This window comes from Carcharodon carcharias, chromosome 8 (assembly GCF_017639515.1).
Source record: "Carcharodon carcharias isolate sCarCar2 chromosome 8, sCarCar2.pri, whole genome shotgun sequence".
Lineage (NCBI taxonomy): Eukaryota > Metazoa > Chordata > Chondrichthyes > Lamniformes > Lamnidae > Carcharodon > Carcharodon carcharias.
Genome location: NC_054474.1, coordinates 149,936,051 through 149,961,668, shown reverse-complemented (window position 1 = coordinate 149,961,668; position 25,618 = coordinate 149,936,051). Strand labels below are relative to the sequence as shown.

Genomic DNA, 25,618 nt, shown 5'->3' with positions numbered 1-25,618 from the left:
TCGATGCCTGTTTGTGACTCCATTAATGCTTTCCAATGACTCATCGTGTGTTAAGACAAATCCTGTTGTTGCAATAGCTTCACTGGTTAGTTTTACTAAAGGCCCAGCCTCTGACAGACATTTGAGAGGAGAAACCCTAAATTTTCCTGAAATACATCGAAATATGAGTGTGTCAGAAATTGCCAGGAAAACCTTAGCCATTCCTTGAACCTTCCTGTTCTGTCAGTTCTGCTTCCACTGGGATTGGCAGTGGGTAAAAGGAAGAAGGAAGGGAGTTAAAGGGAAAGGAAGCATGAGGGAGAAACTTTATTTAAATATAATATAGTTTTGCCAATATTCTCCGCCATATATGCTCCCTTTCTCTCGTCTGTTAGTGGTGGTATGCTGGGATGCAGTCTAGGGCTGACTCATGGAATCACACAGCACAGAAGGAGTCCATTTGGCCCATCCTGTCTGTGCTAGCTCTTTGAAAGAGCTATCCAATTAATCCCACTCCCCCTACTCTTTCCGTATAGCTCTGCATTTTCTTTCCTTCCCATGTATTTATCCAATTTCCTTTTGAAAGTTCCTTTTGAATCTGCTTCCAACCGCCCTTTGGGGTAGCGCCTTCCAGATGTCACCTCAATGCATTAAAAAAAAATCATCTCGGCCCCTGGTTCTTTGTCAATGATCTTAAATCTGTGTCCCCTGGTTACCATTGCCCATACCACTGGAAACAGTTTCTCCTTAATTAATCTCAAAATTATTTTGAAGACTCTGTTAAATCTCCTCTTTACCTTCTCAACTCTAAGAACAATCCCAGTCTCTCCACGTAACTAAAGTCCCTTATCCCTGCTTCCAATCTAGTTAAAAAAAAAACCTCTGCGTCCTCTCGATCAACACTTAGAATTGATTCCTAGCTAGACTTAAAGGTGGGCGAAGGGTGTGCATGGTGGGGAAAGCAAAAAGCGTGAAACCATTTAAGGGGATTATTGGGTGCTCCTGTGGTTGTGAGGTTAGGATGGAAGAATGATGGGCCAAATGCTCTCTCTCTCCTTGTTTTTGGCCGTTTCAATTTATGATCCTTTATTTCCTCCATTCCCTCTCCCGCCCCAAATTCTTCAGAGATCTTTCACGATGCCACGATCATTCCTGGTGAAAATAAGGAAAGCCAACACCTATCACCAGCCCCGGTATGCCGATGATGAAGTGTGTCTCAAACTGGAGCCAGTACCATCACCTCCTATCAGTAAGTTTCCTGTCGGATACAGACAATGTGAGATGTATTATCCTGTGTAACTATGGACATATTTGTAATAATGTTATGGGGGGGGGGGGCGTGGATCCATCAACTGATTATGATATCATTACCCCCTCTGAGGGTCTACCTCTCTCTGATGCTCCACCTCCCTCTGATACACTCTTTCTCTCTACCTTTCATCTACATTTCTATCTTTTATCCTTTCTTCTTATCACTCTTCCCTCTTATTCTTCCCCCTTCTGTTTCCCTTTGACTTTCTGGCAGCATCTTTCTGCATCTTTTGCTTCTCATCTGATCTAAAAGGCTAATGGAATGTTAGCTGAGGCTAGAACAGAAAGGGGAGGAAGTTTTGCTGTAGCTTTACAAAGCCCTGGTTAGAACACATAGAAACGTGGAAAATAGGAGCAGGAGTTAGGTCATTTGGCCCTTTGAGCCTGCTCTGCCATTCAATATGATCATGGCTGATCCTCTATCTCAACGCCGTACTCCTGCTCTCTCCCCATACCCCTTGATGCTATTAGAGTCTAGAAATCTTTTCCCATTTCCCTCTTAAACATATTCAGTGATTTGTCCTCCACAGCCTTCTGTCGTAGGGAATTCCACAGGTTCACCACCCTCTAAGTGAAGAAGTTCCTCCTCATCTCAGTCCTGAATGGCCTACCCCATATCCTGAGACTGTGACCCCTTGTTCTAGACCCCCCCCCCTTAGCCAGAGGAAACATCATCTCTGTATCCAGTCTGTCCAGCCCTGTCAGAAGTTTATATGTTTCAATGAGATCCCCTCTCATTCTTCTAAACTCCAGTGAATACAGGCCTAATTGGCCCAGTCTCTCCTCCCACAACAATTCTGCCATCCCAGGAATCAGTCTGGTGAACCTTCGCTGTGCTCCCTCTATGACAAGTATATCCTTTCTTAGGGAAGGAGACCAAAACTGCACACAATACTCCAGGTGTGGTCTCACCAAGGCCCTGTACAGCTGCAGTAAAACATCCTTGCTCCTGTACTCAAGTCCTCTTGCAATGAAGGTCAACATACCATTTGCCTTCTTAACTGCTTGCTGCACCTGCGTGCTTGCTATCAGTAATTGGTGTACAAGGATACCCAGGTCCCTTTGTACATCAACATTTCCCAATCTAATACCATTTAAATAATACTGTGCCATTCTGTTTTTCCTACCAAAGTGGATAACTTCACACTTATCCGCATCATTCCATCTGGAGTAAGTGTGCACAGTTCCGGAAACTGCACCTCAGGAAGGATATAATGACCCTGGAAGGACTGCACTAGAATGTTACCAAGATTCCCTGGATTAAATTCCAAGGAGGAGTACATTAACCAGGCCTGCTTGAGGGTTGATTGAATTGAAGATTTTGAAAAGAATTGATAGGGTAGACAGAGAGGTTATTTTTCCCCTGGTGGGGGGAGTGTAGGAGAAGGAAACATAGCCTTAAAATTAGAGCCAGATCATTTGGTAAATAACCTCTTCCTGAAAAAGGTGATAGGAGTGTGGAATGCCCTCCTATTAGAAGCAGCAGATGCTAGCTCAATTCATAACCGTAACTCTGAGATTTTTGCTCGCAAAGAGTCTTAAGGAAGATCAGAATTTTCCCGTTGGCGTGTAGTGGGCGGGCCCCACATGTCCGCGTGTAAAATGACATGCGGTGACGTTGGGCAAGCGTCCCGATGTCACTGCACGCCATCGTGATATCTCACTGGGCAGGCGCGCAATGATGTCCGACGTGCGCCTGCCATTGATTAATGGGCCACTTAAGGCCCTTGACTCACCAATCGATGCCGATTTTTTGGCATCTGCGCAATCTTCAGGTCAGCGCACAGGTGCAACGGGGCAGGCGGGTAGGACACATTTATATTAACCTCATCCATGGGCGGGATAAGAGGGCTCACTGGGGTCGCGAGTGTGCTTTGTCAAGTACTTATTTTTGAAAGTTTTGATACTTGCCTGTGTGATCTGCAATACTTCAAAATGCATACCAGCTGCTTTTTCTGGACTCTTAACCTTCAGGTCAGCACTCTGCACTGAGGAATCTTTTCTGGGCCTGCAGGTTTCAGGAAGCCTTCCCTTAGCCTGGGTCTGGCTGCTGAACTGTCCACTGGAGGAAACTCTTCTGAGGAGGAAGGGAGGGCTAGAAAGTGGAGGGGGCCAGGAGTGCACATTCAGCCTGTAGGGGATCCAGCTTTGGGAGGACAGGCGCAGGCACAAGGAGTGCAGGGGCAAGAGGTGGACCAAGGTGGAAAGGGCCACAGAAGATGCCACTATCTTTGCCAGGGTGTACAGGCAGCGAAGCAGCTACCTCAGTATGAAGGAGGCTCCGTCTCTCAAGGGAGACAGTCAACTATATCTGTCAGATGATAGGGCCTGAGACCTCTGCTAACTGTGTGGGTGGACACCCCATGCCAGTGGCTCTGAAGGTCTCAGCTGCCCTCAACCTCTATGGCTCTGGTTCCCTCCAGGGCTTGGTGGGTGATCTTTGTGGTGTCTCCCAATCAGCTGTCCACACTTGTGTCAAGCAGGTCACAGGCATGCATTGACCTTCATCCACTTCCGTTGGGACCAGGCAAGCCAGACACAGTGAGCCAGAGGTGATGCTGGCTTCCCCTGCGTCCAGGGTGCTATAGACTGCACACATATAGTCATCAAGGTGCCAGCAGGTGAGCCCGGTGCCTTTGACAACAGGAAGGACTTCCACTCCATGAACGTGCAGATAGTGTGTGATCACAGGATGCTGATTCTACAAGTATGTGCAAGGTACCCAGGCAGCTCCCACGACGCCGACATCCTCAGACATTCCCAGGTGCCGGGGCTCTTCAGTGCTCCAGCCCGGCTTGATGGATGGCTGCTGGGTGACAAGAGCTAACCCCTCAGAAGGTGGCTCATGACACCTCTCCGCCATCCAAGAACAGAAGCTGAGGAGCGGTACAATAGGAGCCACGTCTCCACAAGGGCTGTGGTGGAGAGAACAATTGCTCTTCTCAAGATGCGCTTCCGACGCCTAGACTGCTCAGGGGGCGCATTCCAGTACACCCCAGATTGTGTCTAGGTGATAGTGGTTGCATGTTCCACTTTCCACAATCTTGCACTGGAATGGGGGGACGCAGTGGACGATGAAGATGTCGATGCAGTGGCTGCGGCTGCACACGATGAGTCCAGCAGTGAGTCCGAGGATGAGCACGCACAGGGAAATGCTGAGGGGGTAGACACTGACCCGGGCATACTGCAGGGAGGCAGGGACACCTGGGAGGCTTTAATCCAACAAACCTTCAGCTAGCACACCACAGATGGACCACCAGGACAAGCCTGGGCTGTAGGCTCGATTCTCGACACCTGCAAAATCTGCCAGGTTAGGAACAGTAACTAAGGGCCTTGTTAATAAAGCTGAATGTCCAACAAAGCACTCATTACAGTTTTGGAAACCATGCACATGCAGAAGAAAAGAGGCACCCTCAGCCATGGTTACATATCTGAATTTAATATGTCAAGCAAACCAACTATTCCAAAAAAAGACAAGTGTTACAAGTCAAAACAAATCATAAGGACCTCATCTTGGGCCAACACAAAAGCACCAGTGAGAAACCCGTGGTGTGCTGAAGGTGCCCTATGCTTTTGTTTCCAGGTGCTACGTCTTGGTGCTGCCCCATCGCTGGGAGTGGCATCTGAGCTAGCCTGCTGACTCTGCTGTCCTGTTGGCCCCGATGACCTTGGCGGCTGTCCTCTGGCCCGTGGAGCCTGTGCTGGCCCCACCTGGGAGGGAGCGGCCAGTGCCACAACTGGCATCTCCCCAGTCGTCACAGCCTCACCGGATGCAACAGTCACTGGGCGAGGGGCGGAGGAGCTACCGCCCTCATCCGGAGCGCCCTGAGAGGAGCCCACAGAGACGATAGGCAGCTGCTGTGCCGATGTGAGATCGCTTTGGACCTCCCTGCTCACCGCGGATGGATGGGCACCGAGCTGGGAAAGTTGATGCCCAGACCTTCTCTCACACTGGCACTGACCAGCTGACGTCAATGCTGATGTGAGGGCTTACTGGTCCGAATGCATCCCTGAAGGAGCCTCTCCATGAGAGTCGCCACTCTCTCCATAGAGGACGCATGGCGCTCGGACATGTAGCTCATTGCTTTGGCGATCATCCACGTAGACTCCTCCACCACCACGGAGACCAAGCCAAGCGTAGCCTCATGTATCTCCCCCCACCCGGCTGCATTTTGTGTCCCTGCTGTGTTGCAGACAACTCCAGAGGCACAACATCAGGCACCGACTGAGCATGTGCCTGGTCTTCTGCAGTCCCCCAACTGCTGGCGCTATGGGCACTTTCTGTCTCTGTCAGTTCCTCCAGCGACTGTGAAGTGCCGTCACCGCTGTGCCCTGGGACACTTGCCGGTGTTCAAATTCCCACCAAGGTTCTAATACCTGCGCTGGTGTCTGCTTTGCAGTGATGGTGTGATGTTGGTGGGGCTTCAGGTCCCTCAGGTGTGAGAGGGGGCCTCTGCTGCTCCTCCTCCCGGCCCTGCTCCACTGATGCTGAAAGGAAGAACAAGGACAGTGGATCAGTTAATGTAGAGACAATGACAAAGTGCATCCCTGTCCTCTGGATCAATATGCTCTCATCCTTCCATAAGCAATGGCCAAGCCATGTTGCAAAATTAAATCATTTAACATTCAACACTGCTGTGGCTGTTGGGAGAACAATGCTGACCTCACTGCTGGGTGTACATACCTGGCCGTGGCACCCCAGCCTCACCGACACCAGTGGACCTAAGTTCATGGCGCCTCTCCAAATCCAAGGCCTCCTGCTCAAACCAGCTAAGAATGGCGTCTGCGCCTGGCCACCGCCAATCCTCACCCGCTCTGCCGCGTTATGTGCATTCTTCTCCTGAAAATGAAAGAAGAGCATTGATTAGGGCAAATTGCACATGGACTCTCTTCGCGCACGGCCCACCCCAGCCAGAGTGGGACATATCAGGGCTCCAGTGCCTCCTCACCCCGCTGCTACCAATCACTCACACAAGGATGCCAGGCCTGTTCCCCACCCCCCCACCCCACCTTGGCCACATGCTACCTACATCACATTAGGCACCACACAGTATATCCTTCCATAGCAAGGAGGTGCAAGCGCATGGTGATGGTTGGGGTGGGGGGTGGGGGGCAGGCACCAGGAGAGAAAGCCTACCTGCTGGGTTAAGTGACCAATGCCAGCATTGTCCTCACCTGTCCAGACTGTAACAAATCATTGAAGCGCTTGCGACACTGGATCCAGGTTCACCGCACCACGTCGCGGGAGCTCACCACCTCCGCCACCTCCTCCCAGCCACGTTTCGTCATGTGGGGGGGGGGCGCTCCTCCTCCTCCTGTCCTGGGGAACCAGCACCTCCCATCGTGCTGTCACCTCCTCGAGGAGAGCAGCAAGGCAGTCATCCGAAAAACAAGGGGCGCACTGGCCCCCCCAGGCCTGGCCTGTCCCGCTGGCCTACCCTCTGGCCTGGCCTGCTCACCAGAAGCCTTCTGGTGAGCCCTTCCACTTGCCATCATGAGCAGCCTCACAAAGGCTGCCAGCGCTTCATATAAACAGGCTGCCGGATCGCCATTGGACCCATCGGTCAGGGCACTCCCGCCGCTGCCCGCCCACTCCCACCGCTGCCCGCCCACTCCCGCTATCCTCAGGAGTCACGCATTATGCTGGGCAGGCCTTGATTGACCCGCCTGTGTAAAATGGCGGCACGGACCTGATCACGGGTGGCGCCCGGGTCTGCACCCATCCGCGCCCGCTCCCAATCCGCCAACCCCCCAACCAGAAAATTCAGCACAGAGTCAATGAAATTAGGGTACAGATTAGTCAAGATTTTATTGAATTGTGAAATAGGCTCAAGGTGCTGAATAGCCCCCTCCTGTCCCTATATGTTACCTCTTCCTCGCTGTCTCTCCGTCTGTCCTGTCCTCACTTCATTTTTCTCTTAGCAGATGTAGGACAACATCTTTCTGGAATTCTTGGAATTATTCTCCTTAGTCATATGCTCCAAGCTTATAGCTTATTAATATGCAACCTTGGCTCCAATGTTAACTCTGGGTGGGTGTTGGGATGATCCAAGTGAGCAGGTGGGCTGTGAGTTTAAATCCCACCCGTGGTAACTTATGAAAATGATTTGGAGAAATTTGGCCACTTGTGGAATGGCACAGGAGAAATGTCATATGAAAGGCCGCCTCAATGTCGTACAAACCCTTTCATATTCTGTGGCTACTTTTGATTATTAATGATAACTTGGATAATGATATACTTGGATTTTCAGAAGGCTTTTGACAAAGTCCTCCATAGGAGGTTGATTAACAAAATTAAAGCACATGGGATAGGAGGTAATGTACTGGCATGGATTAAGGATTGGTTAACAGGCAGAAAACAGAGAGTAGGAATAAACAGGTCATTCTCGCGTTGGCAGTCTGTGGTTAGTGGGGTACTGCAAGGATCAGTACTTGGGCCCCAGCTGTTCACAATATATATCAATGATTTGGATGTGGGGACCAAATGTAATATTTCTAAGTTCGCGGACAAAACAAAGCTGGGCGGGAATGTGTGTTGTGGGGAAGATGTAAAAGCAGCTACAGGAGGATTTGGACAGATTTACTGAGTGGGGGAAGAACATGGCAGATGGAATATAATGTGGAAAAATATGAAGTTATCCATTTTGGTAGGAGGAACAGATGTGCAGAGTATTTCCTAAATGGTAAGAGATTAGAAAGTGTAGATGTACAAAGGGACCTGGGTGTCCTTGCCCATAAGTCACTGAAAGCTAACATGCAGCTGCAACAAGCTATTAGGAAGGTGAATGGAATGTTAGCCTTTATCGCAAGAGGATTTGAGTACAGGAGTAATGAAGTCTTGCTTCAATTATATAGAAGCTTAGTTAGACCACACCTGGAGCACTGTGTGCAGTTTTGGTTCCCTTCCCCCTGAAAGGATATTATTGCCATTGAGGGAGTGCAACGAAGGTTCACCAGACTTGTTCCGGAGATGGTGGGACTAAGTTGTGAAGAGACTGGGGAAACTGGGCCTGTATTCTCTAGAGTTTCGAAGAATGAGAGCTGATCTCATTGAAACCTACACAATACTTAAAGGAATAGACAGGGTAGATGCAGGTAAGATGTTTCTCCTGGTTGGGGAGTCTAGAACCAGGGGACACAATTTCAAAATAATGGGGAAGCCATTTAGGACTGAGATGAGGAAAAATTTCTTTACTCAGAGGGTTGTGAATCTATGGAATTCTGTACCCCAGAGGACCGTGGAAGCTCAGTTATTGAGTATGTTTAAGGTAGATGTTGACAGATTTCTGATTAGCAATAACATAAAAGGTTATGGGGATAGTGTAGGTAAAAGGCATTGAAGTGTTCGATTAGCCATGATCGTATTGAAGAGCAGGCTTGATGGGCTGAATGGCCTTCTTCTGTTCCTATGTTAAAGATATTAGAGATCAGGGGAAAAAAAGTTGTATGGCTGACGGTCAAGAAGGAAATCATTGGATAATGAAGAGTCTGTCCACATGCTGATTGGCTGCGGGAAGGCAAAGCTACATGATGATGGATATGGCAGGGACCAATAGCTGGAATGTGGGGTTTGGTTTGGGGTTGGGGTGGGGGTGCGTGGTCAGAGTTGGGATGTCATGTGATTAAAACCTACACAAATACGTCCAATCAGAGTTGGAAATACTACTGGCTGGGTGCAAGGGAGGGGGGATTGGTTGCCAAGCGACTGTGAAATTTGCACCAAGCCAGAAAGTAATACCTTTGGGCGAGGGGAAAACAGACAAGAAAAAACAATCTCAACCCAACTAGGGATGAAATGTTTATATATAAACTCAGTCCTGATTATTAATCGTTTTTAATGGGGTGGGGGGTGGTTTAAGGGTCAGAAGTTGTGTTTGTGCTGCTAACAGTAAACACAGAGACCATTATCTTTCTGCGATCAGCACCTATAGCAGTGCTTTCATGGGGAAGAGATTGAAAGCCTTAACTCCCAACTGCAGCTACTGCTAATAGGCTGGAAAAATGAATTGCATAAAGCTGGGATGTGAAGCAAGCTCCATTCTGCAGCATAAACAGGGCCACCAAACAGATCTCCAGAGGCCACTGGTTCACCCAGGGACAGGATGAGGTTGGGGATGGGGTGGGGGGGTGGTGTTGGGCCATGTAGATAGATAAATGGATAGATAGATGGGTAGATGGATAGATAGGTAGAGAGAGAGATGGATAGAGAGATAGAGAGATTGATAGAAGGATATATAGATGGACAGAGAGATGCATAGAGAGATGGATAAAGAGATAGAAGGATATATAGATGGATAGAGAGATGCATAGTGAAATGGATAGAGAGATGGACAGATGGTTAGAGAAATAGATGGATGGATAGATAGATGGGTAGATGGATAGATAGATAGATGGATAGAAAGATAGAAAGAAGGATATATAGATGGATAGAGAGATGGTTAGCGAGATGGATAGATGGAAAGATAGAGCATTGATTTATTGAAAAATCATCATGCCGAATTGTGATGACGATACAAATAAAACAAGTGATCACCATTCATAACATAGTTATAGTCAATCATTAAAATAAAAATTAAGTTTAAAATAATAAAAGAATTGCACAATTATGAACATTTCAGTTTACAAATAATTACAATACAATGCAAAATGCAGATCTCCTTAATTCACAGGATAAAAATGAAACTCTCCATTTTGTATTAAAGTCTATAGATCATACAATGTTAATTTTAGTTCATTAAATTCTCAAATATTTACATCCTCTTTATGAGTTTTATAAAATAGGGGATTGGGCTGTCTCATAGTCTTTTTGTTTTGTATCTTATTTGTGGAATGGTGTCTTTTCTCCTTAATTCCATCGCACATTTAATTCCGTTTGGTCGTGGCAGGAGACAGTGGCAGTGGAAGCTTTCTAGCAAAGTCCAGACAGAGCTTTTTCTACCAATCAGCAAGGGAACACATCTTCAGTTGTTTGATTTGTGGTGAAGTAGCTTTGGTGCTCGCTACCTTGGATCAGTTTCAGTGCTTGTATCTAAGCGCTTTTGAGCTTGTTCACATGCTCGTTGGTAAGGACAAGCCACTATTCTTCCGATTCCACTTTCCAGCTCATATCACTGTCACCAAATGCTGCATTAGGAGCTGCTAACTCCTCCAGGATTGCCCTGGAGTCTCCAGGATTGAGAAGATTAGTCTCCATGAAAGTGGCCGTAATTCTAGAGGCTGCTCCCTCATCAGAGGGAAACAACTGGTTGTGGGAAGCAACTGGTGTTTCTCTCTCCATGAAATGCTGCCAGACCTGCTGAGTTTTCCCAGCATTCTCTGTTTTTATTTCAGATTTCCAACATCCACAGTATTTGGCTTTTATAATAATATTGGATACTGGAGAGAAAAGGCTGCTTGACTGACGGTCAGGAATCATCCAGTCGGATAACGAAGAGTTCATTTGCTTTCTGATTGGCCATGGGAAGGCGGGGCACTCTGAGGATGGACATGTCGAGCGACCAATGACAGGAGTGCATGGCTGTGTTGTTGGCAGAAGGAGGTCATGTGATAAAACCTCCAGGATTCTGCCCAATTCGGGTTGGCAACCTCCACTCTGGATACCTGGGGCTCCGTGTCGATGCTGTGGACAGTGGGGAGGGTCAGCTGAGAAGTAGACCTGCCTATGTAGACCAACAACACAACTCCTACATCGGTGTATATGCAACTGGGCCCCCAGCAGAGGGGAGAGTCTGTAACAACATCAACAACTTGCATCTATATAGCATCTCTAACATAATAAAACATCCCATGGTGCATCTCAGGAGCATTATCAAACTCAAACAGCAGACGAGCCACATAAGGAGATATTAGGACAGGTGGTAACCAAAAGCTTGCCCAAAGAGGTAGATTTTAAGGAGAGTCTTAAAGAGGAGAGAGAGAGAGAGATGGAGAGGGTTAGGGAGAAAATTCCAGAGGTTAGAACCCAGACAGACTGAACGGTGAGTGGAGCAAGCAGGGGATGGACAAGAGGCCGGAATTTGAAGAGCGCAGAGATTTTGGAGGGTTGTAAGGCTGGAGGAGGAGGCAACTGGACTTGAGGCAAACCATTTCTCTGAAGGGTTACCAATCCAAAGCACAACACTGTTCATACATGAATAAATCAAGAGATAGAATTTAGAGTTTTCCAGCACAAAAGGAGACTATTTGGCCTGTCATTCCCTTACTAACTCTTTGGCGGGACCAGGAATTCCTGCCTAAAGTCAATGGACTTTGGTTGCACTTCAAATTTTCTGCTCCCACCAGCAGCGTGTGTCGTCAGGAAAATCCCTGCCTTTGTTCGAGCCATGCTTTCACAAGTGAGGTTGTAAAAGGCGTTATAGAAGTGCATGTATTTTCTTAATTTGCCTCTCCTCCTCCTCCTCCCCCCCACCCCCCCCCCCCACCCCACTTTGCCACAGCATCCTTGTTGTTGTCAAGAAGGAAAGTTTTCTGACTTTTGTTGCTGAGATTAAAATGGTGTTGACTTTTTCACACTATATGAAAAGTTGGAATGTGGAGCAGTTAAACCAAAGGCACTGTATTCAAATCAGTTTCATTCAAATCACTGTCTACTTGCAGTCAAGGGAGAGGTGGTTGCAGCAGGTAATTCCAGAAGTACTTGAGAGTTGCGAGTGTGTTCAGGAACAAGGGAAGGTTGTACACAAAGAAGGTGAATAAAACAAAGGCCATTGAATGTATGCAGTGAATATTACATGTATCACAACTGTGTTGAAGCACCTCAGGGTACAACATGATCTATGTAGACAGCTTAAATACCATTGCACTGTCTGACTGTTATGACTATTTTGAAATGTCTGTAATGTTCCTTGATTGTATTGAAGCACCTCAGGGTGTAACGTGGTCGATGTGGTAAATTTGAATATGATTGCACTTTTTGTGATGGCCATTTTGAAATGTTTTGTAATTTTTTTCTGACATTTTATGAATAAAGTATATTTTTGGAAAAAAAGAATAAAACAAAAGCCTGGAGGGGATTTTTACCTGGGATTTACAGCACAGATATGGGCCATTCATTGATCCCACCCTATCAACATAAAGTCTTTTCTCTTTTGCTCTCATGTGCTTAACAAGCTTCCTCTTAAATGCATCTATTCTATTTTTGACTCAAACATTTACCATGGAAACGAGTTCCACATTCTTTATTGTATTTCTTGGTGACTATTTTATACTTGTATATTTATATTCAGCTGCCTGGGCCCTAAGATCTGCTCTCCCCCCTACCTCGCTTGGGGTATTGGTTACATCTCGGTGGGTTTGGTGTAGTCTTTTAATCTTTAGCAGGTTAACTGTAAGTCTTTAACTACTAGAACTATTTACAAATATACATAAAGGTACAAGCTAGGAGCTGTCTCAATGCTTGGGTTCGTAGGTGCTTCTTTTTTTTGAAAAACATACTTTATTCATAAAATATCTGGAAGAACATTACAAAATATTTCTAAATCACCATCACAAAAAGTACAATCAGTTTCAACATTTACACATGGATCACGAGATGCATCAATACAATCATTTCAATATGGTCATTACAGGCAATCAGACAATGGTGTTGGAGTTATCAACATACATCATGTTGCACTCTGAGCTGCTTCAGTACAATTATAATACAATTAGTATTCAATGCAAACATTCCATTGTGAGCTGTACACTTGGTGTTTGCGTACCGAGGATCTACACACAGCTTGATGTAGCCCCACACAAAGGTGGCCATCAGTATGAAGGTGATGTTGGGCACATTTTTTCCCTCCTTATCTAGAGGCTTGTACATCGCGTCCCTGCGGACACGATCCATTTTCGACCTCCAGATAAAGCGAAAGATGGCTCAGGTGATCCCCATCGCGCAGGAGTCTGGAATGGGCCAGACCTGCACCACGTACAGCAACAGTGAGAGTGCCTCACATCTGATGACCAGGTTCTTACCCGCAATGGAGAGGGAGCGTCGCTCCCACATACCCATTTTTCTTTGCACCATAGACACACGCTCCTTCCAGTTTCTAACGCATGCCCCAGTCCCTCTGAACCATATCCCCAGCACCTTCAGGCCGTCAGCCCTGATGGTGAAGGGGACAAAGGATCGATCAGCCCAGTTCCCAAAGAACATGGCCTCGCTCTTCCCACGATTTACCTTGGCTCCCGAGGCCAGTTCAAACTGGTCGCAGATGTGGATCAGTCTGTGCACCGACAGCGGATCCAAACAGAAGACGGCGACATTGTCCATGTACGGGGAGGCTTTGAACTGAGTGCCTCCACTGCCTGGGATCATCACTCCTTTTATGCCCGGATCCTTCCTGATGGACTCAGCAAAGGACTCTATGCAATACACAAACAGGACAGGGGAGAGAGGGCAGTTCTGCCTGACTCCAGATTTAATAGGAAAGCTATCTGATTCCCACCTATTGATTGAGACTGCGCTACTGATGTTAGTGTAGAGCAGTTGGATCCAAATGTGAATTCCCTCCCCAAACCCCATTTTGGAGAGCACATCCACCATGTAGGTGTGCAATAGTCTGTCAAAGGCCTTCTCCTGATCCAGGCTGATGAGGCAGGTATCCACACCCCTGTCCTGTACATAGGCAATCGTATCCCTGAGCAGCGTGAGGCTGTCAGAGATCTTCCTGTCCGGCACAGCGCAGGTCTGGTCAGGGTGGATCACCAATTCCAGAGCGGACTTGACCCGACTGGCGATGACCTTGGACAGAATCTTATAGTCCACATTCAACAGTGAAATGGGTCACCAATTTCTAATTTCCTCCTTTCCCCCTTGTGCTTGTAGATGAGGGTGATGATGCCTTTCCTCATGGATTCTGACATGCTGCCGGCCAGAAGCATACTCTCGTACACTTCTAGCAGGTCTGGGCCAATCCAGTCCCACAGAGCTGAATACAACTCCGCCGGCAAGCCGTCGCTTCCAGGAGTTTTACTCTTCTTGAAGGACTCAAGGGCCTTAGTCAGTTCGTCAGGAGGTAGCGGTTTTTCCAGGCTCTCCCGTGTACTGTCGTCTAAGACCTCCGTGATAGAGGACAGGAAGGACTGGGAGGCCGTGCTGTCTGTGGGCTTCATGTCATACAATCCAGTATTAAAGGATTTGCTGATCATCAAAATGTCAGACTGCGATGAGTTTACTGAGCTGTCTTCTTCAGGCTGCTGATCACAGAGTTCTCTCTGTGTACCTTTTGGAAGAAGAAACGTGAGCACGTCTCATCCTGCTCCACGGAGCGGACTTTGGAATGGAAAATGATTTTGGAGGCCTCCCGGGCAAAGAGCAAGGCTTGCTGGCTCTTCACCTCTTGGAGTTCCTCCTTGACATCGACCCCCATCGACTGCAGCCGGAGCAGATTCTGCATGTTTTTCTGGAGTTGGGACATTGCTCTCTGTTCCTTTTTTAGCTTTCTGGGTGCCTTTGAGGATGAAAAACCTCTTGATGTTTCCCTTGATCGCTTCCCACCAGTGTGTCAGTGACTCAAAGAGGGGTTTCACGGTTCTCCAACCTTTGTAATCCCTCTTGAGCTCCTCAATGTTCTCTGGGGTCAGCAGTTGCACATTCAGCTTCCATGCCCCCCTCCCAAACCTCTGGTCTTCCTTTAAGTAACAGTCAGCCAGTAGGAGGCAGTGGTCAGATAAGAACACCGGCTTGACGTTGGTGGATCTGACTGCGAACCCACGGGACACAAACAGGAAGTCTATCCCGGAATGGATGGACCTGTCTGGCCGCGACCAGGTGTATCTACGCTGCGCTCCGTCTGCAGGGTTGCTGAAGACATCGTGCAGCTTGGCATCCTTAACTGTTTCCATCAGGGATCTGGACGTAGCGTCCAATCTGCTGTTGGTCCTGCCGGATCGTCCAGCCGCATCGATGATGCAGTTGAAGTCACCGCTCAGAATGACCGGCCTGGGTTGCCAGCAGCAGTGGGAGCTGCTGAAAGACCGCCAGCCGCTCTGCCCTTTTGTACCGGGGCGTACACGTTAATTAACCGGAGTGGAGCATTCTGCTACGAGGAGGAGGTTTGTAGGTGCCTCTGTCCAACATCACATTGACCCCTAGGTGTGGGTCATGTGTTCTCTTACACCACAGTGTGGCTGGTACTGTACATAATCCCACATTAACCCTATATGTGCCAGACCCTTATACTCCACTTACCTCCTTTAAGACACTCCTTCATACCTACTTCCTTGACCAAGCGTCTGGTCATCTGACTGAATATGTCCTTCTGTGGCTCAGTGTCACATTCTGTTTTATAATATTCCTGTGAAGAACCTTGGGAAATTTTAATTTGTTAAAGGCGCTATATAAATATAAGTTTTTTTCTTTATTCTTTCTTGGATGTGAATGTCGTTAGCAAGGCCAACATTTGTTACCCATCCCTAATTGTCCTTGTTATTATGATAGAGCACAGAAGGAGACCATTCAGCCCATTTGTCCCTGTGCTGACTCTTCAAAAGAGCTAATCACTTTTTTTTTACCCTTTCACGGAATGTGGATGTTCCTGGCAAGGCCAGCATTTGCTGCTCCCCCCAGATGGCCTTGCTAGGCCATTTCAGAAGTCAGGTAAGAGTCAACAGGGTCAGGGATCACATGTAGGCCAGGCCAGGTAAGGGCAGCAGATTTCCTTCCCTAAAGGGCATTAGTGAACCAGCTGAGTCTCTACAACAACCAATGATAGTTGTCATGGTCATCGTCACTGAGACTAACTTTATAATTCCAGATTTATTAACTAAATTTAAATTCCACCAGCTGCTGTGGTGAGATTTGAACCTGTATCCCTAGAACTTTAGCCTGGGCCTCTGGATTACTGGTCTAGTGACATTGCTACTACACCCACCCTCTCCCCATTTTACACCCAATCCCCTGCTCATTCCCTATAGTCCTGCAAATTTTCCCCTCAAACACATTTATCTTATTCCCTTTCGAAAGTTCTGATTGAATCTGCTTCCTCTGCTCTTTCATTGGGCACGTTTATGATTCCTGGTTTTGGATTACTGCAACATAGTGACTAAATTTCAAAAATACTTCAGAATAAAAAGGGAGGGGTGTGAAGGAGAAATCTTGAACAGGAGAGGGACAGCAGGATGAATAAAACCTCTTGGAGCCGAAGCAGCGAGTTAAAATAAATTGTGATTAAAATATTTCTTCCTTGTAGAATTTAAAACACATGTATACTTTTTATTCCTTTCCCCAGATTCACCCATTTGGTCTCCAGCACAATGTATGGACCCCAGCGCTGGGGTGAAAGTTCATGACACTGGGCCTCAGCAGGAGGAGCCTCCATGGGAGAACAATGCAGCCTTTGAGAGGGCGTCTCCATGTCACATGACTAAAGACACCACCCACACCTTCGCTTCAGGTACCAAGATCTGGTTTACTGTTTGTGAGCAGGAATGTCCCTTCATGTAAAAGGTTGAGGGGTGGGGGATGGGGGTGCGGGCAACAAGAACATTTTCACTTGAAAGCCTTAAATCCCAATTTACAATTAAACTTGCGAGTGTACCAAAAACAAGACTTGCATTACCATAGCACCTTTCATGACCTCAGAATGTCCCAAACTACTTCAGAGCCAATGAAATATGTTTGAGGTGTAGTTGCTGTTGTAATAATGTAGCAAATGCAGCAGCCAATTTACACACAGAAAACTCCCACAAACAGCATTGTGATAATCACCAGATAATCTGTTTTAGTGATGTTGGTTAAGCAATAATTACCAGCCAGGACATCTTGGCAACCTCCCCTGCTCATCTTCGAAATACTGACTAGAGAATCTCTTATGTCCACCTGAAAGGGCAGACTCAACCTCGGTTCTGTGTCTCATCTGAGTGTTACCTCTGACAGTGCAGCACTCCCACCATCGCCAATTCCACGATTGATCACATGGCAATTGTTCATATGATCAGACACATGACAGTGGTCATGTGATGATGGGTTAGTAAAACTTGGGTCCCCCTGTATTTGTGTGTCAGTGCACTCACAGAACCAGACCCAACCAGTGCCTGTGTACTCAAGTGGGGAGACAGGGGAAAATAGGGAACAAAATTGTGCCCCCAGGTCATCAGCAGAATGAGATACCTCTCATTTCAAACTGTATACCTGTGGCAATTTCAGACAGGATTCTTGAACTACTGATTTTTTAAAAAATATGTATTTTAAGTTTGTATATTTAGTGTTGATCAGTCATACTGAAATCAACAATGATATCTAAACACAATTAGACAGGATTGTATAGACTGTCAATTGTCAAAATTAATTACTTCCACAATAGCATTTTCTAAATGAATCTGGCTTTGATGGAAGTAATGCTGCAACTGGATAATGCTCTAGATGCTTTCAGCTGTGTCTCTAACCTAGCAGAATGGAGAGTGTGTTACCTTTTTTTTTATTATTCATGCATGGGCAGTAGGAATGGGAGTTATTTGACTTACTCTGATCATTTCTCAAAGTGATCATCCCTGTTACTTGGGCTTTGCTGTGAAATGGTCTCTGACGTGCTATTTCCCTTCACTCAGTGGAAGCCAGCAGATGCTATTTATTTCTCTGATCTGTTCTTTCCCTGGGTCTGCCAGACACCCCCAGGGCAAGAGGCACCATTGAAAGCTTGCATGCCTGCCAGCTGCCCGGTTTCAGAGTCTGATTTCAATTTAAGTGGGCAGCACCCGTGATCCCGTAAGCACAAGCCAGGCATCTTCCTTTGAAAAGGCCAACATTGACCAATCTTAACTCAACCATCCCATTCGCCCATCACCCCTTGTGCTCGCTGACCTAGATTGGCTCCTGCTCATGCAATGCCTCAATTTTAAAATCCTCAAGCTTGTTTTCAAATCCCTCCATGGCCTCACCCACTCCCTCTGTAATCTCCTCCAGCCCTACAATCCTCTGAGATCTCTGCACTCCTCTAATTCAGGCCTCTTGAGCATGCCGGATTTTAATCGCTCCACCATTGGCGGCCGTACCTTTAGCTGCCTGGGTCCCAAACTCTGGAACTCCCTTTCCAGATTGAGTCAGTCATGTCTCTGTTGGTAGCACCCTCACCCTTGATTCATAAGGCTCCGGGTTCAAGTTCCACTCCAGGGACAGAATTTTTCCTTTGGCGGGCGGGCTCAGTGGGGGTCGGCAGGAGGCTGACCGTCGCCCGCGATCGGGACCGGACCGCGATTTCACGCTGGTGGACCAATTAAGGCCCATTCAGTGTGAAACGCAAGTGGCCTGTGTGGGTGGGGGAAGGAGGGTGGGGGGGGGGGGGTGTGGGGAACATGAACGTTGTGCATGCGTGTGAGTGAGCGCTGTATAATCACCCTGAGGCAGCTCCTTGCCTTAGGGAGATGAAGCGTTTTTAAAAAAGAAAATGAAGAAAATAGAAAAGTAATGAAACGTGCCCCCTCATGCGACTATGTCACATGAGCAAAGACATGTTATTAATTGAATTTTAAAACTTTTATTTTATTATTGTTTGCTTTTGGAAACCTCATCCCGCCGGTGGATGAAGTTTCCAAAAAAAACCTTTCCGCCAGCGAAAAATTTAATTTGATTGATTACTTAATGGCCTTAACAGGTCTTTTAATTGTCGACATGTGTGCTGCTGACTCTGGTGCGTGCCCGCTGACCGAACTATCGCGCGACTGCGCGTTGGCATCGGCAAGCTCGGCTGACGTCAACGCCCATCATTTCACGCTCGAGGTGGTCGGGGAGGTGCCCACTGAGCGAAAGTTCCTGCCCCAGGACTTGAGCACAAAAATCAAGGCTGATGCTCCAGTGCAGTACCGAGGGAATGCTGCACAGCTGAAGGTGCACTTTCGGATGGGATGTTAACTTGAGGTCCCGGCGGCCCTCTCAGGTGGTCATGGCACTATTTTGAAGGAGAGCCGGGGAGTTCTTCCCAGTGTTCTGGCCAATATTTATCCCTCAATCAACATCACAAAAAACAGATGATCATGTTGCTGTTTTTGGGCTCTTGCTGTGCGGAAATTTGTTGCTGTGTTTCCTACACTACAGCAGTGACTACACTTCAAAAGTACTTCATTGGCTGTAAAGAGCTTTGGGACGTCCTGAGGTGTGATAGGAATCCAAGTCTGTTTCCATCAAATCAGGATAGCAAACATTCAGCTTGCTTTCCAATTGACTGTGGGTAGGTGGTGGTTTGGGAAGATGGATGTCTAAGATGACCAACGGCAGGAGAGTGGGTGAGCGGGGCAGTTGGAGGGGGGATTCATGTAATGAAATATTTAGGAATACATCTGGATAGGGTTGGCAGCCCTGGGTTGTGGCAGGTTTTGGATGCCAGTGGGTCAATAGGATTGACTGTGCCTCAGCATTCACTTTAACTCCTTTCTGTTGCAGTGTCAGGCTCTTTGACTCCACGGTACCCCAGCAGTAAGGATCTGCTCTCTTCAGCCTCCGCACCCGGCTTCCCCTGGGACACGTTACAAAATGTGTACGATTTCTGCCATCTCTCCTCTAGCTTTCCATCCTCCCTCCTGATGGGCACGACTGATTTGTATGGCTCCCGGATTTCAAGCCCAGTGGAAGTTGACCAGCCCATCGACTACAGCACCCATTACGCCTCAGAATCCAACTCTTACAACTGCATCAAGTGTAACAAGGTAACTGCAGTGGGGAGCAATTCAAAAAAGGAGAGACCAGGTGCCCTCCACCACCCAGCCCAACTGCGCCCCCCCCCCCCCCCCCACCCAATTTGTACAAGTTCCAATCCCAGCCCACAAGGTCAATTGGTGATGGTTCAGTAGCACTTTTATCTCCCAGATGTGGGTTCAAGTCCCACTCCAGAGACTTGAGCACATAAAGGAGGTTACTAAGGGTGTGCTGCACTAATGGAAGTGCCGACGTTCAGATGAGATGTGAAACTGAAGGCCCTATTAGGGTGGATGTAAAAGACCCCATGGCTCTATTTTGAAGAGGCGGAGGAGAGTTCTCCCCGGTGTACGGGCCAATATTTATTTTGCATCAATAAGTTTGTGGGATCTTGCTTTGCACAAATTGGCTGCTGCATTTCTAACAGTGGCTACAGTACAAAAAGTATTCCATTGGCTGTAAATGTTTTTGGGATGTCCTGAAAGAGGCTATAAAAATAGCAAATCTTTCTTTATAAGGTGGCTGGGAATTTTCTGAAAGAAAAATAAATCTTACCTCACCTCTGGGGCTTCCTTGGTTTGGTCGCCATCACCAGTTAGACTCACAGGGGCCCATCAGCAGGCTGGTCCAGCTCGCCTCATTTGGGATACATACCTCCATACTTACATCAGGTCCCACTGGGATCTGAGAATGGAAATGGGATGAGAATGGGAACATGTACAATCTCTGCCATTGAAGTGATGTGGAAACACAGTCAGAGATCCTTAATTCACTGGGAAAGGCCTCTTGAGACCCTCGCATTTAAAGGCCCGCTTCTGCCAACAGGTCTTCTCCACAGCCCACGGCCTGGAGGTCCACGTCAGGAGGTCACATAGCGGGATGCGACCCTTCGCCTGTGATCTGTGTGGGAAAACGTTTGGCCATGCAGTCAGCCTGGAGCAGCACATGAACATCCACTCACAGGTACCCGAGACCAGGCTTTGTGGTAACATCACTGCTCCGCGTCGTTAAAATAACAGGCACCAAAAACCCACCGGATGCCGAAGGGAGGGACTTGTATCCCAGTGAGAATCAGCACCTTCAAGAGAGCAGGGGGACCCCATTCCCCAGTGAGAGTCAGCACCTTCAGGAGAGGCAGGGACCCTATACCCCAGTGAGAGTCAGCACCTTCAGGAGAGGCGGGGACCCTGTACCCCAGTGAGAGTCAGCACCTTCAGGAGAGGAGGGGGACCCTGTACCCCAGTGAGAGTCAGCACCTTCAGGAGAGGAGGGGACCCTGTTCCCCAGTGAGAGTCAGCACCTTCAGGAGAGACGGGGACCCTGTACCCCAGTGAGAGTCAGCACCTTCAGGAGAGGAGGGGGACCCTGTACCCCAGTGAGAGTCAGCACCTTCAGGAGAGGAGGGGGACCCTGTACCCCAGTGAGAGTCAGCACCTTCAGGAGAGGAGGGGGACCCTGAACCCCAGTGAGAGTCAGCATCTTCAGGAGATGAGGGGACCCCGTACCCCAGTGAGAGTCAGCACCTTCAGGAGAGGAGGGGACCTTGTACCCCAGTGACACTCAGCACCTTCAGGAGAGGAGGGGGACCTGTACCCCAGTGAGAGTCAGCACCTTCAGGAGAGGAGGGGGACCCCATACCCCAGTGAGAGTCAGCACCTTCAAGAGAGGAGGGGGACCTGTACCCCAGTGAGAGTCAGCACCTTCAGGAGAGGAGGGGGACCTGTACCCCAGTGAGAGTCAGCACTTTCAGGAGAGGAAGGGACCCTGAACCCCAGTGAGAGTCAGTGCCTTCAGGAGAGGAGGGGGACCCTGAATCCCAGTGAGAGTCAGCATCTTCAGGAGATGAGGGGACCCGTAACCCAGTGAGAGTCAGCCCCTTCAGGAGAGGAGGGAGACCTGGACCCCAGAGAGAGTCAGCACCTTCAGGAGAGGAGGGGGACCTGTACCCCAGTGAGAGTCAGCACCTTCAGGAGAGGAGAGAGAGAATTTGGGAAATGCTATTCCGATATTCTCACTTGATGCTGCTTTATTGACCTAGTTTTATTTTTAAGGCTCAGGCTCAATCATGTTATTTTCTTTTGTAGGAAAGAATCTTTGAATGTAAAATGTGTGGGAAAAGCTTCAAGAGGTCGTCCACATTGTCCACCCACCTGCTGATTCACTCAGACACACGGCCCTACCCCTGTCAGTACTGTGGAAAACGCTTCCACCAGAAGTCAGACATGAAGAAGCATACCTACATTCATACAGGTACACAGGAATATACCTACATTCATACAGGTACATAGGAATATACCTACATTCATACAGGTACACAGGAATATACCTACATTCATACAGGTACATAGGAATATACCTACATTCATACAGATACACAGGAATATACCTACATTCATACAGGTACATAGGAATATACCTACATTTATACAGGTACAAAGGAATATACCTACATTCATACAGGTACATAGGAATTTGCCTACATTCATACAGGTACATAGGAAAAACCTACATTCATACAGGTACATAGGAAAAACCTACATTCATACAGGTACACAGGAATATACCTACATTCATACAGGTACAAAGGAATATGTCTATATTCACTCAGGTACAGAAGAATATGTCAATATTCACACAGGTACACATTAACATACCTATATTCACGTAGGAACACACACATTATTTACACAATATGATAATGACCAGATGATCTGTTTTCACAATATTGGCTGAGAGATAAACAATTCTTGGGACACCAGAGGAGAACTCTCCACTCTTCTTCAAAGTAGTGGCCATGGAATCTTTTGCATCCACCTGAAAGAACAGACATGGCCTCCGTTTAATACCTCATCTAAAAATCTGACCTCCTGACAGTGCAATGCTCTCTCAGTACTGACCCTCCTACAGTGTGGCACTCCCTCAGTATTGACCCCCCGACAGTGCAGTGTTCCCTCAGTACTGACCCTCCGACAGTGCAGCACTCCCTCAGTACTGACCTTCCTACAGTGTGGCACTCCCTCAGTACTGACCCCCTGACAGTGCAGCACAATCTCAGTACTGACCCTCCGACAGTGCAGCGCTCCCTCAGTACTGACCCTCTGACAGTGCAGCAGTCTCTTAGTATGGACCCTCCGACAGTGCAGCACTCCCTCAGAACTGACCCTCTGATAGTGTGGCACTCCCTCAGTACTGACCCGCCAACAATGTGGTGATCCTTCAGTAATGACCCTCCGACAGTGCAGTGTTCCCTCAGTACTGACCCTCCGACAGCGCAGCAATCCCTCAGTACACACCTTCCGATACGCAGCGCTCCCTTAGTGCTGACCCCCTGACAGTACGGCAGTCCATCAATACTGACTCTCTGACAGCAGAGTGCTCCTTTAGTACTGATCCTCCGACAGTGCAGCATTCCCTCAGTACTGACCCTCTGACAGTGCAGTACCCCCTCAGTACTGACCCTCTGACAATGCAGCACTCCTTCAGTACTGACCCTCCGACAGTGCAGCACTCCCTCAGTATTGACCCTTCGACAGTGCAGTACCCCCTCAGTACTGACCCTCCCACAGTGCAGCACTCTCTCAGTACAGCACTGAAGTGTCATCCTGAATTATGTGGTGAAGCATCTGCAGTGGGGCTTGAGCCCATGACCTTCTGACCCAGAGGTGAGAGTGCTGCACTGCAAATTTGATATAAAGCTTTGATGACACACGTAGTTCAAGAGGCCTTGGGATAACCTCCTGCCTTGAAAATGTTACTGATAGCAGGTCATGTGCTTCACTCCCCACCTTGGTGTCAGCTGTAGCCCAATGGAAGCATTCAGTTAATCTGAAGGTTGTGGGTTCAAGTCCCACTCCAGACACCTGAACACAAAATCCAAACTGACACTCTCAGTGCAGTACTGAAGGAGTTCTGCACTCTCAGGGGTTCTGGCTGTTATTTGTACGTTAGTTGTCTTTAGTTGCATGTTTCTGGTGGACTTTAACTGGGAATTCATTTGTATCCCTCTAAATAGACACAGAGTGAAATGGCTCTGGGTTTTGGAGGTGCATTTTTGTATCTCTGTGAATAAAAGCTTACCAAGGTGATTGGACTCTGGTTCTAAACTTCATTGTCTTGGCTTTTTGGAATTTAACTGCCTTATTCGGTGAGATATTAAATTGAGGTGCCACCTGTCTTCTAAGGTCAACATAAAATGTAAAAGATCCCATGACCACGTACTTTGAAGAAAATCAGGGAGGTTGTCCCCTGTGTTCTCGCCCAACATTTAGCCATCGAAAGTGATTAATAAAAACGGATTATCTGGTCATTATGCCATTGCTGTTTGTGGGAGCTTTCTGTGTGCAAATTGGCTGTGGCGTTTCCTACATTCCAAGAGTGGCTGCACTTCAAAGAAGGATTTAATTGGCTGTAAAGCATGTCGGGGCGTCCTGAGGTTATAAAGGGCGCTATAGAAATGCAAGCTCTTTTTGTTAGCTTTTCTTTTCTTTTATATTTTGTTTCCAGGCGAGAAGCCCCACAAGTGCCAGGTGTGTGGGAAGTCGTTCAGTCAGAGCTCCAACCTCATCACCCACAGCCGCAAACATTCTGGCTTCAAACCTTTTGGCTGTGAGCTGTGCACCAAAGGCTTCCAGCGCAAGGTGGATCTCCGGCGTCACCGTGAGACCCAGCATGGCCTGAAGGGTTAAGAGCTGACAGTGATCCAACACTTGCGGTGGTGAGGGGTGGGGGGTGGATGGGGGGTTAGAGGTGCAGGAGGCTCTCCAGCCAGCCAACAATGACCGTTCTGGAATGACCAACAGCCTCCACCTCACCCACCCCTCCACACAAAAACTACCAGCTGGACGGAGAGATTCAAATGGAGAATCGCGGTTATTAAACCGAGCGAAAATGGACCACGCCAGGAAGCAACATCTGACCCTTCTTTGCTCTCTCCCTTCTTACCCCCTTCTGCCATCATTTCAGAGACAGTCCGTGTGTGATTTCTGAATGAACATTGCTTTAATCAGATCCCCCTTGATGGACAAGCCGAGCGATTTTCATCCTCTTCTTCAAATCTCTCTCAAGGGCAGTTAGGGACGGGCAATGAATGATGGTCTCTCCAGCGATGCCCACATCACATGAATGAATAAAAGGAATGGTCTTACACGCCTCCCTGACTCAGTGACCTCCTCCAGCCCTACAACCCTCCAATGTCTCTGCAATTCTCCACTTTCCGACCTCTTGTGCATCCCACAATCCCATCGCCTCACCAATGGTGACCGTGCCTTCAGCGGTCTCGACCCTAAGCTTTGGAATTATCTCCTTAAACCACTCCACCTCTCTCTCCACCTTTAAGGCACTCTTCAAAATCTACCTCTTGAACCAAGGACAAGCCTTTAGTCACCTGTTCTAATATTCTCTTATTTTGGTCAGTGTTAAATTTTCTCAGGCTGCATCCCTGTGAAACACTTTGGGGTATTTTATTATCATAAAGGTTCTATATAAAGGCAAATTTTTGTTGTTGCTGCTTAGCTGGAATCAAACCAATCTAGAAAGTTCCAAGATTTGGGTTCCCATCCTGTGTTGAATTGGTAGATCTCAGCTAATGACAGAGGGAAAGGGGCTGGGGCGGGGCGTGGAGCAGGTGGTTCGTGGTGTGTGAGTTACAATTGACCTCAGTGCCGCTGGCTTTGGGGTTGGGGACAGGGTCAATCAGCTGGGGTTCCTGCTCACTGACAC

General features: G+C 47.8%; 1 protein-coding gene across 3 annotated transcripts in view; it reads left to right on the top strand.

Annotated features, from left to right (window-relative positions):
• The window catches only part of gfi1b (growth factor independent 1B transcription repressor), a 30,209-nt gene extending 4,818 nt beyond the window's left edge, over positions 1-25,391 (top strand). For 2 of the 3 annotated variants that reach the window (XM_041193319.1, XM_041193318.1), the window contains 6 exons: positions 1,105-1,228; positions 16,503-16,667; positions 19,649-19,911; positions 20,726-20,863; positions 21,985-22,150; positions 24,404-25,391. In XM_041193319.1, coding sequence (XP_041049253.1) covers positions 1,117-1,228; positions 16,503-16,667; positions 19,649-19,911; positions 20,726-20,863; positions 21,985-22,150; positions 24,404-24,585 — 1,026 coding nt within the window. In that variant the 5' untranslated portion in view covers positions 1,105-1,116 and the 3' untranslated portion in view covers positions 24,586-25,391. The remainder of the gene's footprint in view (positions 1-1,104; positions 1,229-16,502; positions 16,668-19,648; positions 19,912-20,725; positions 20,864-21,984; positions 22,151-24,403) is intronic. The other variant, XM_041193321.1, reaches the window with a different exon arrangement.
• The last annotated feature ends 227 nt before the right edge of the window (positions 25,392-25,618 follow it).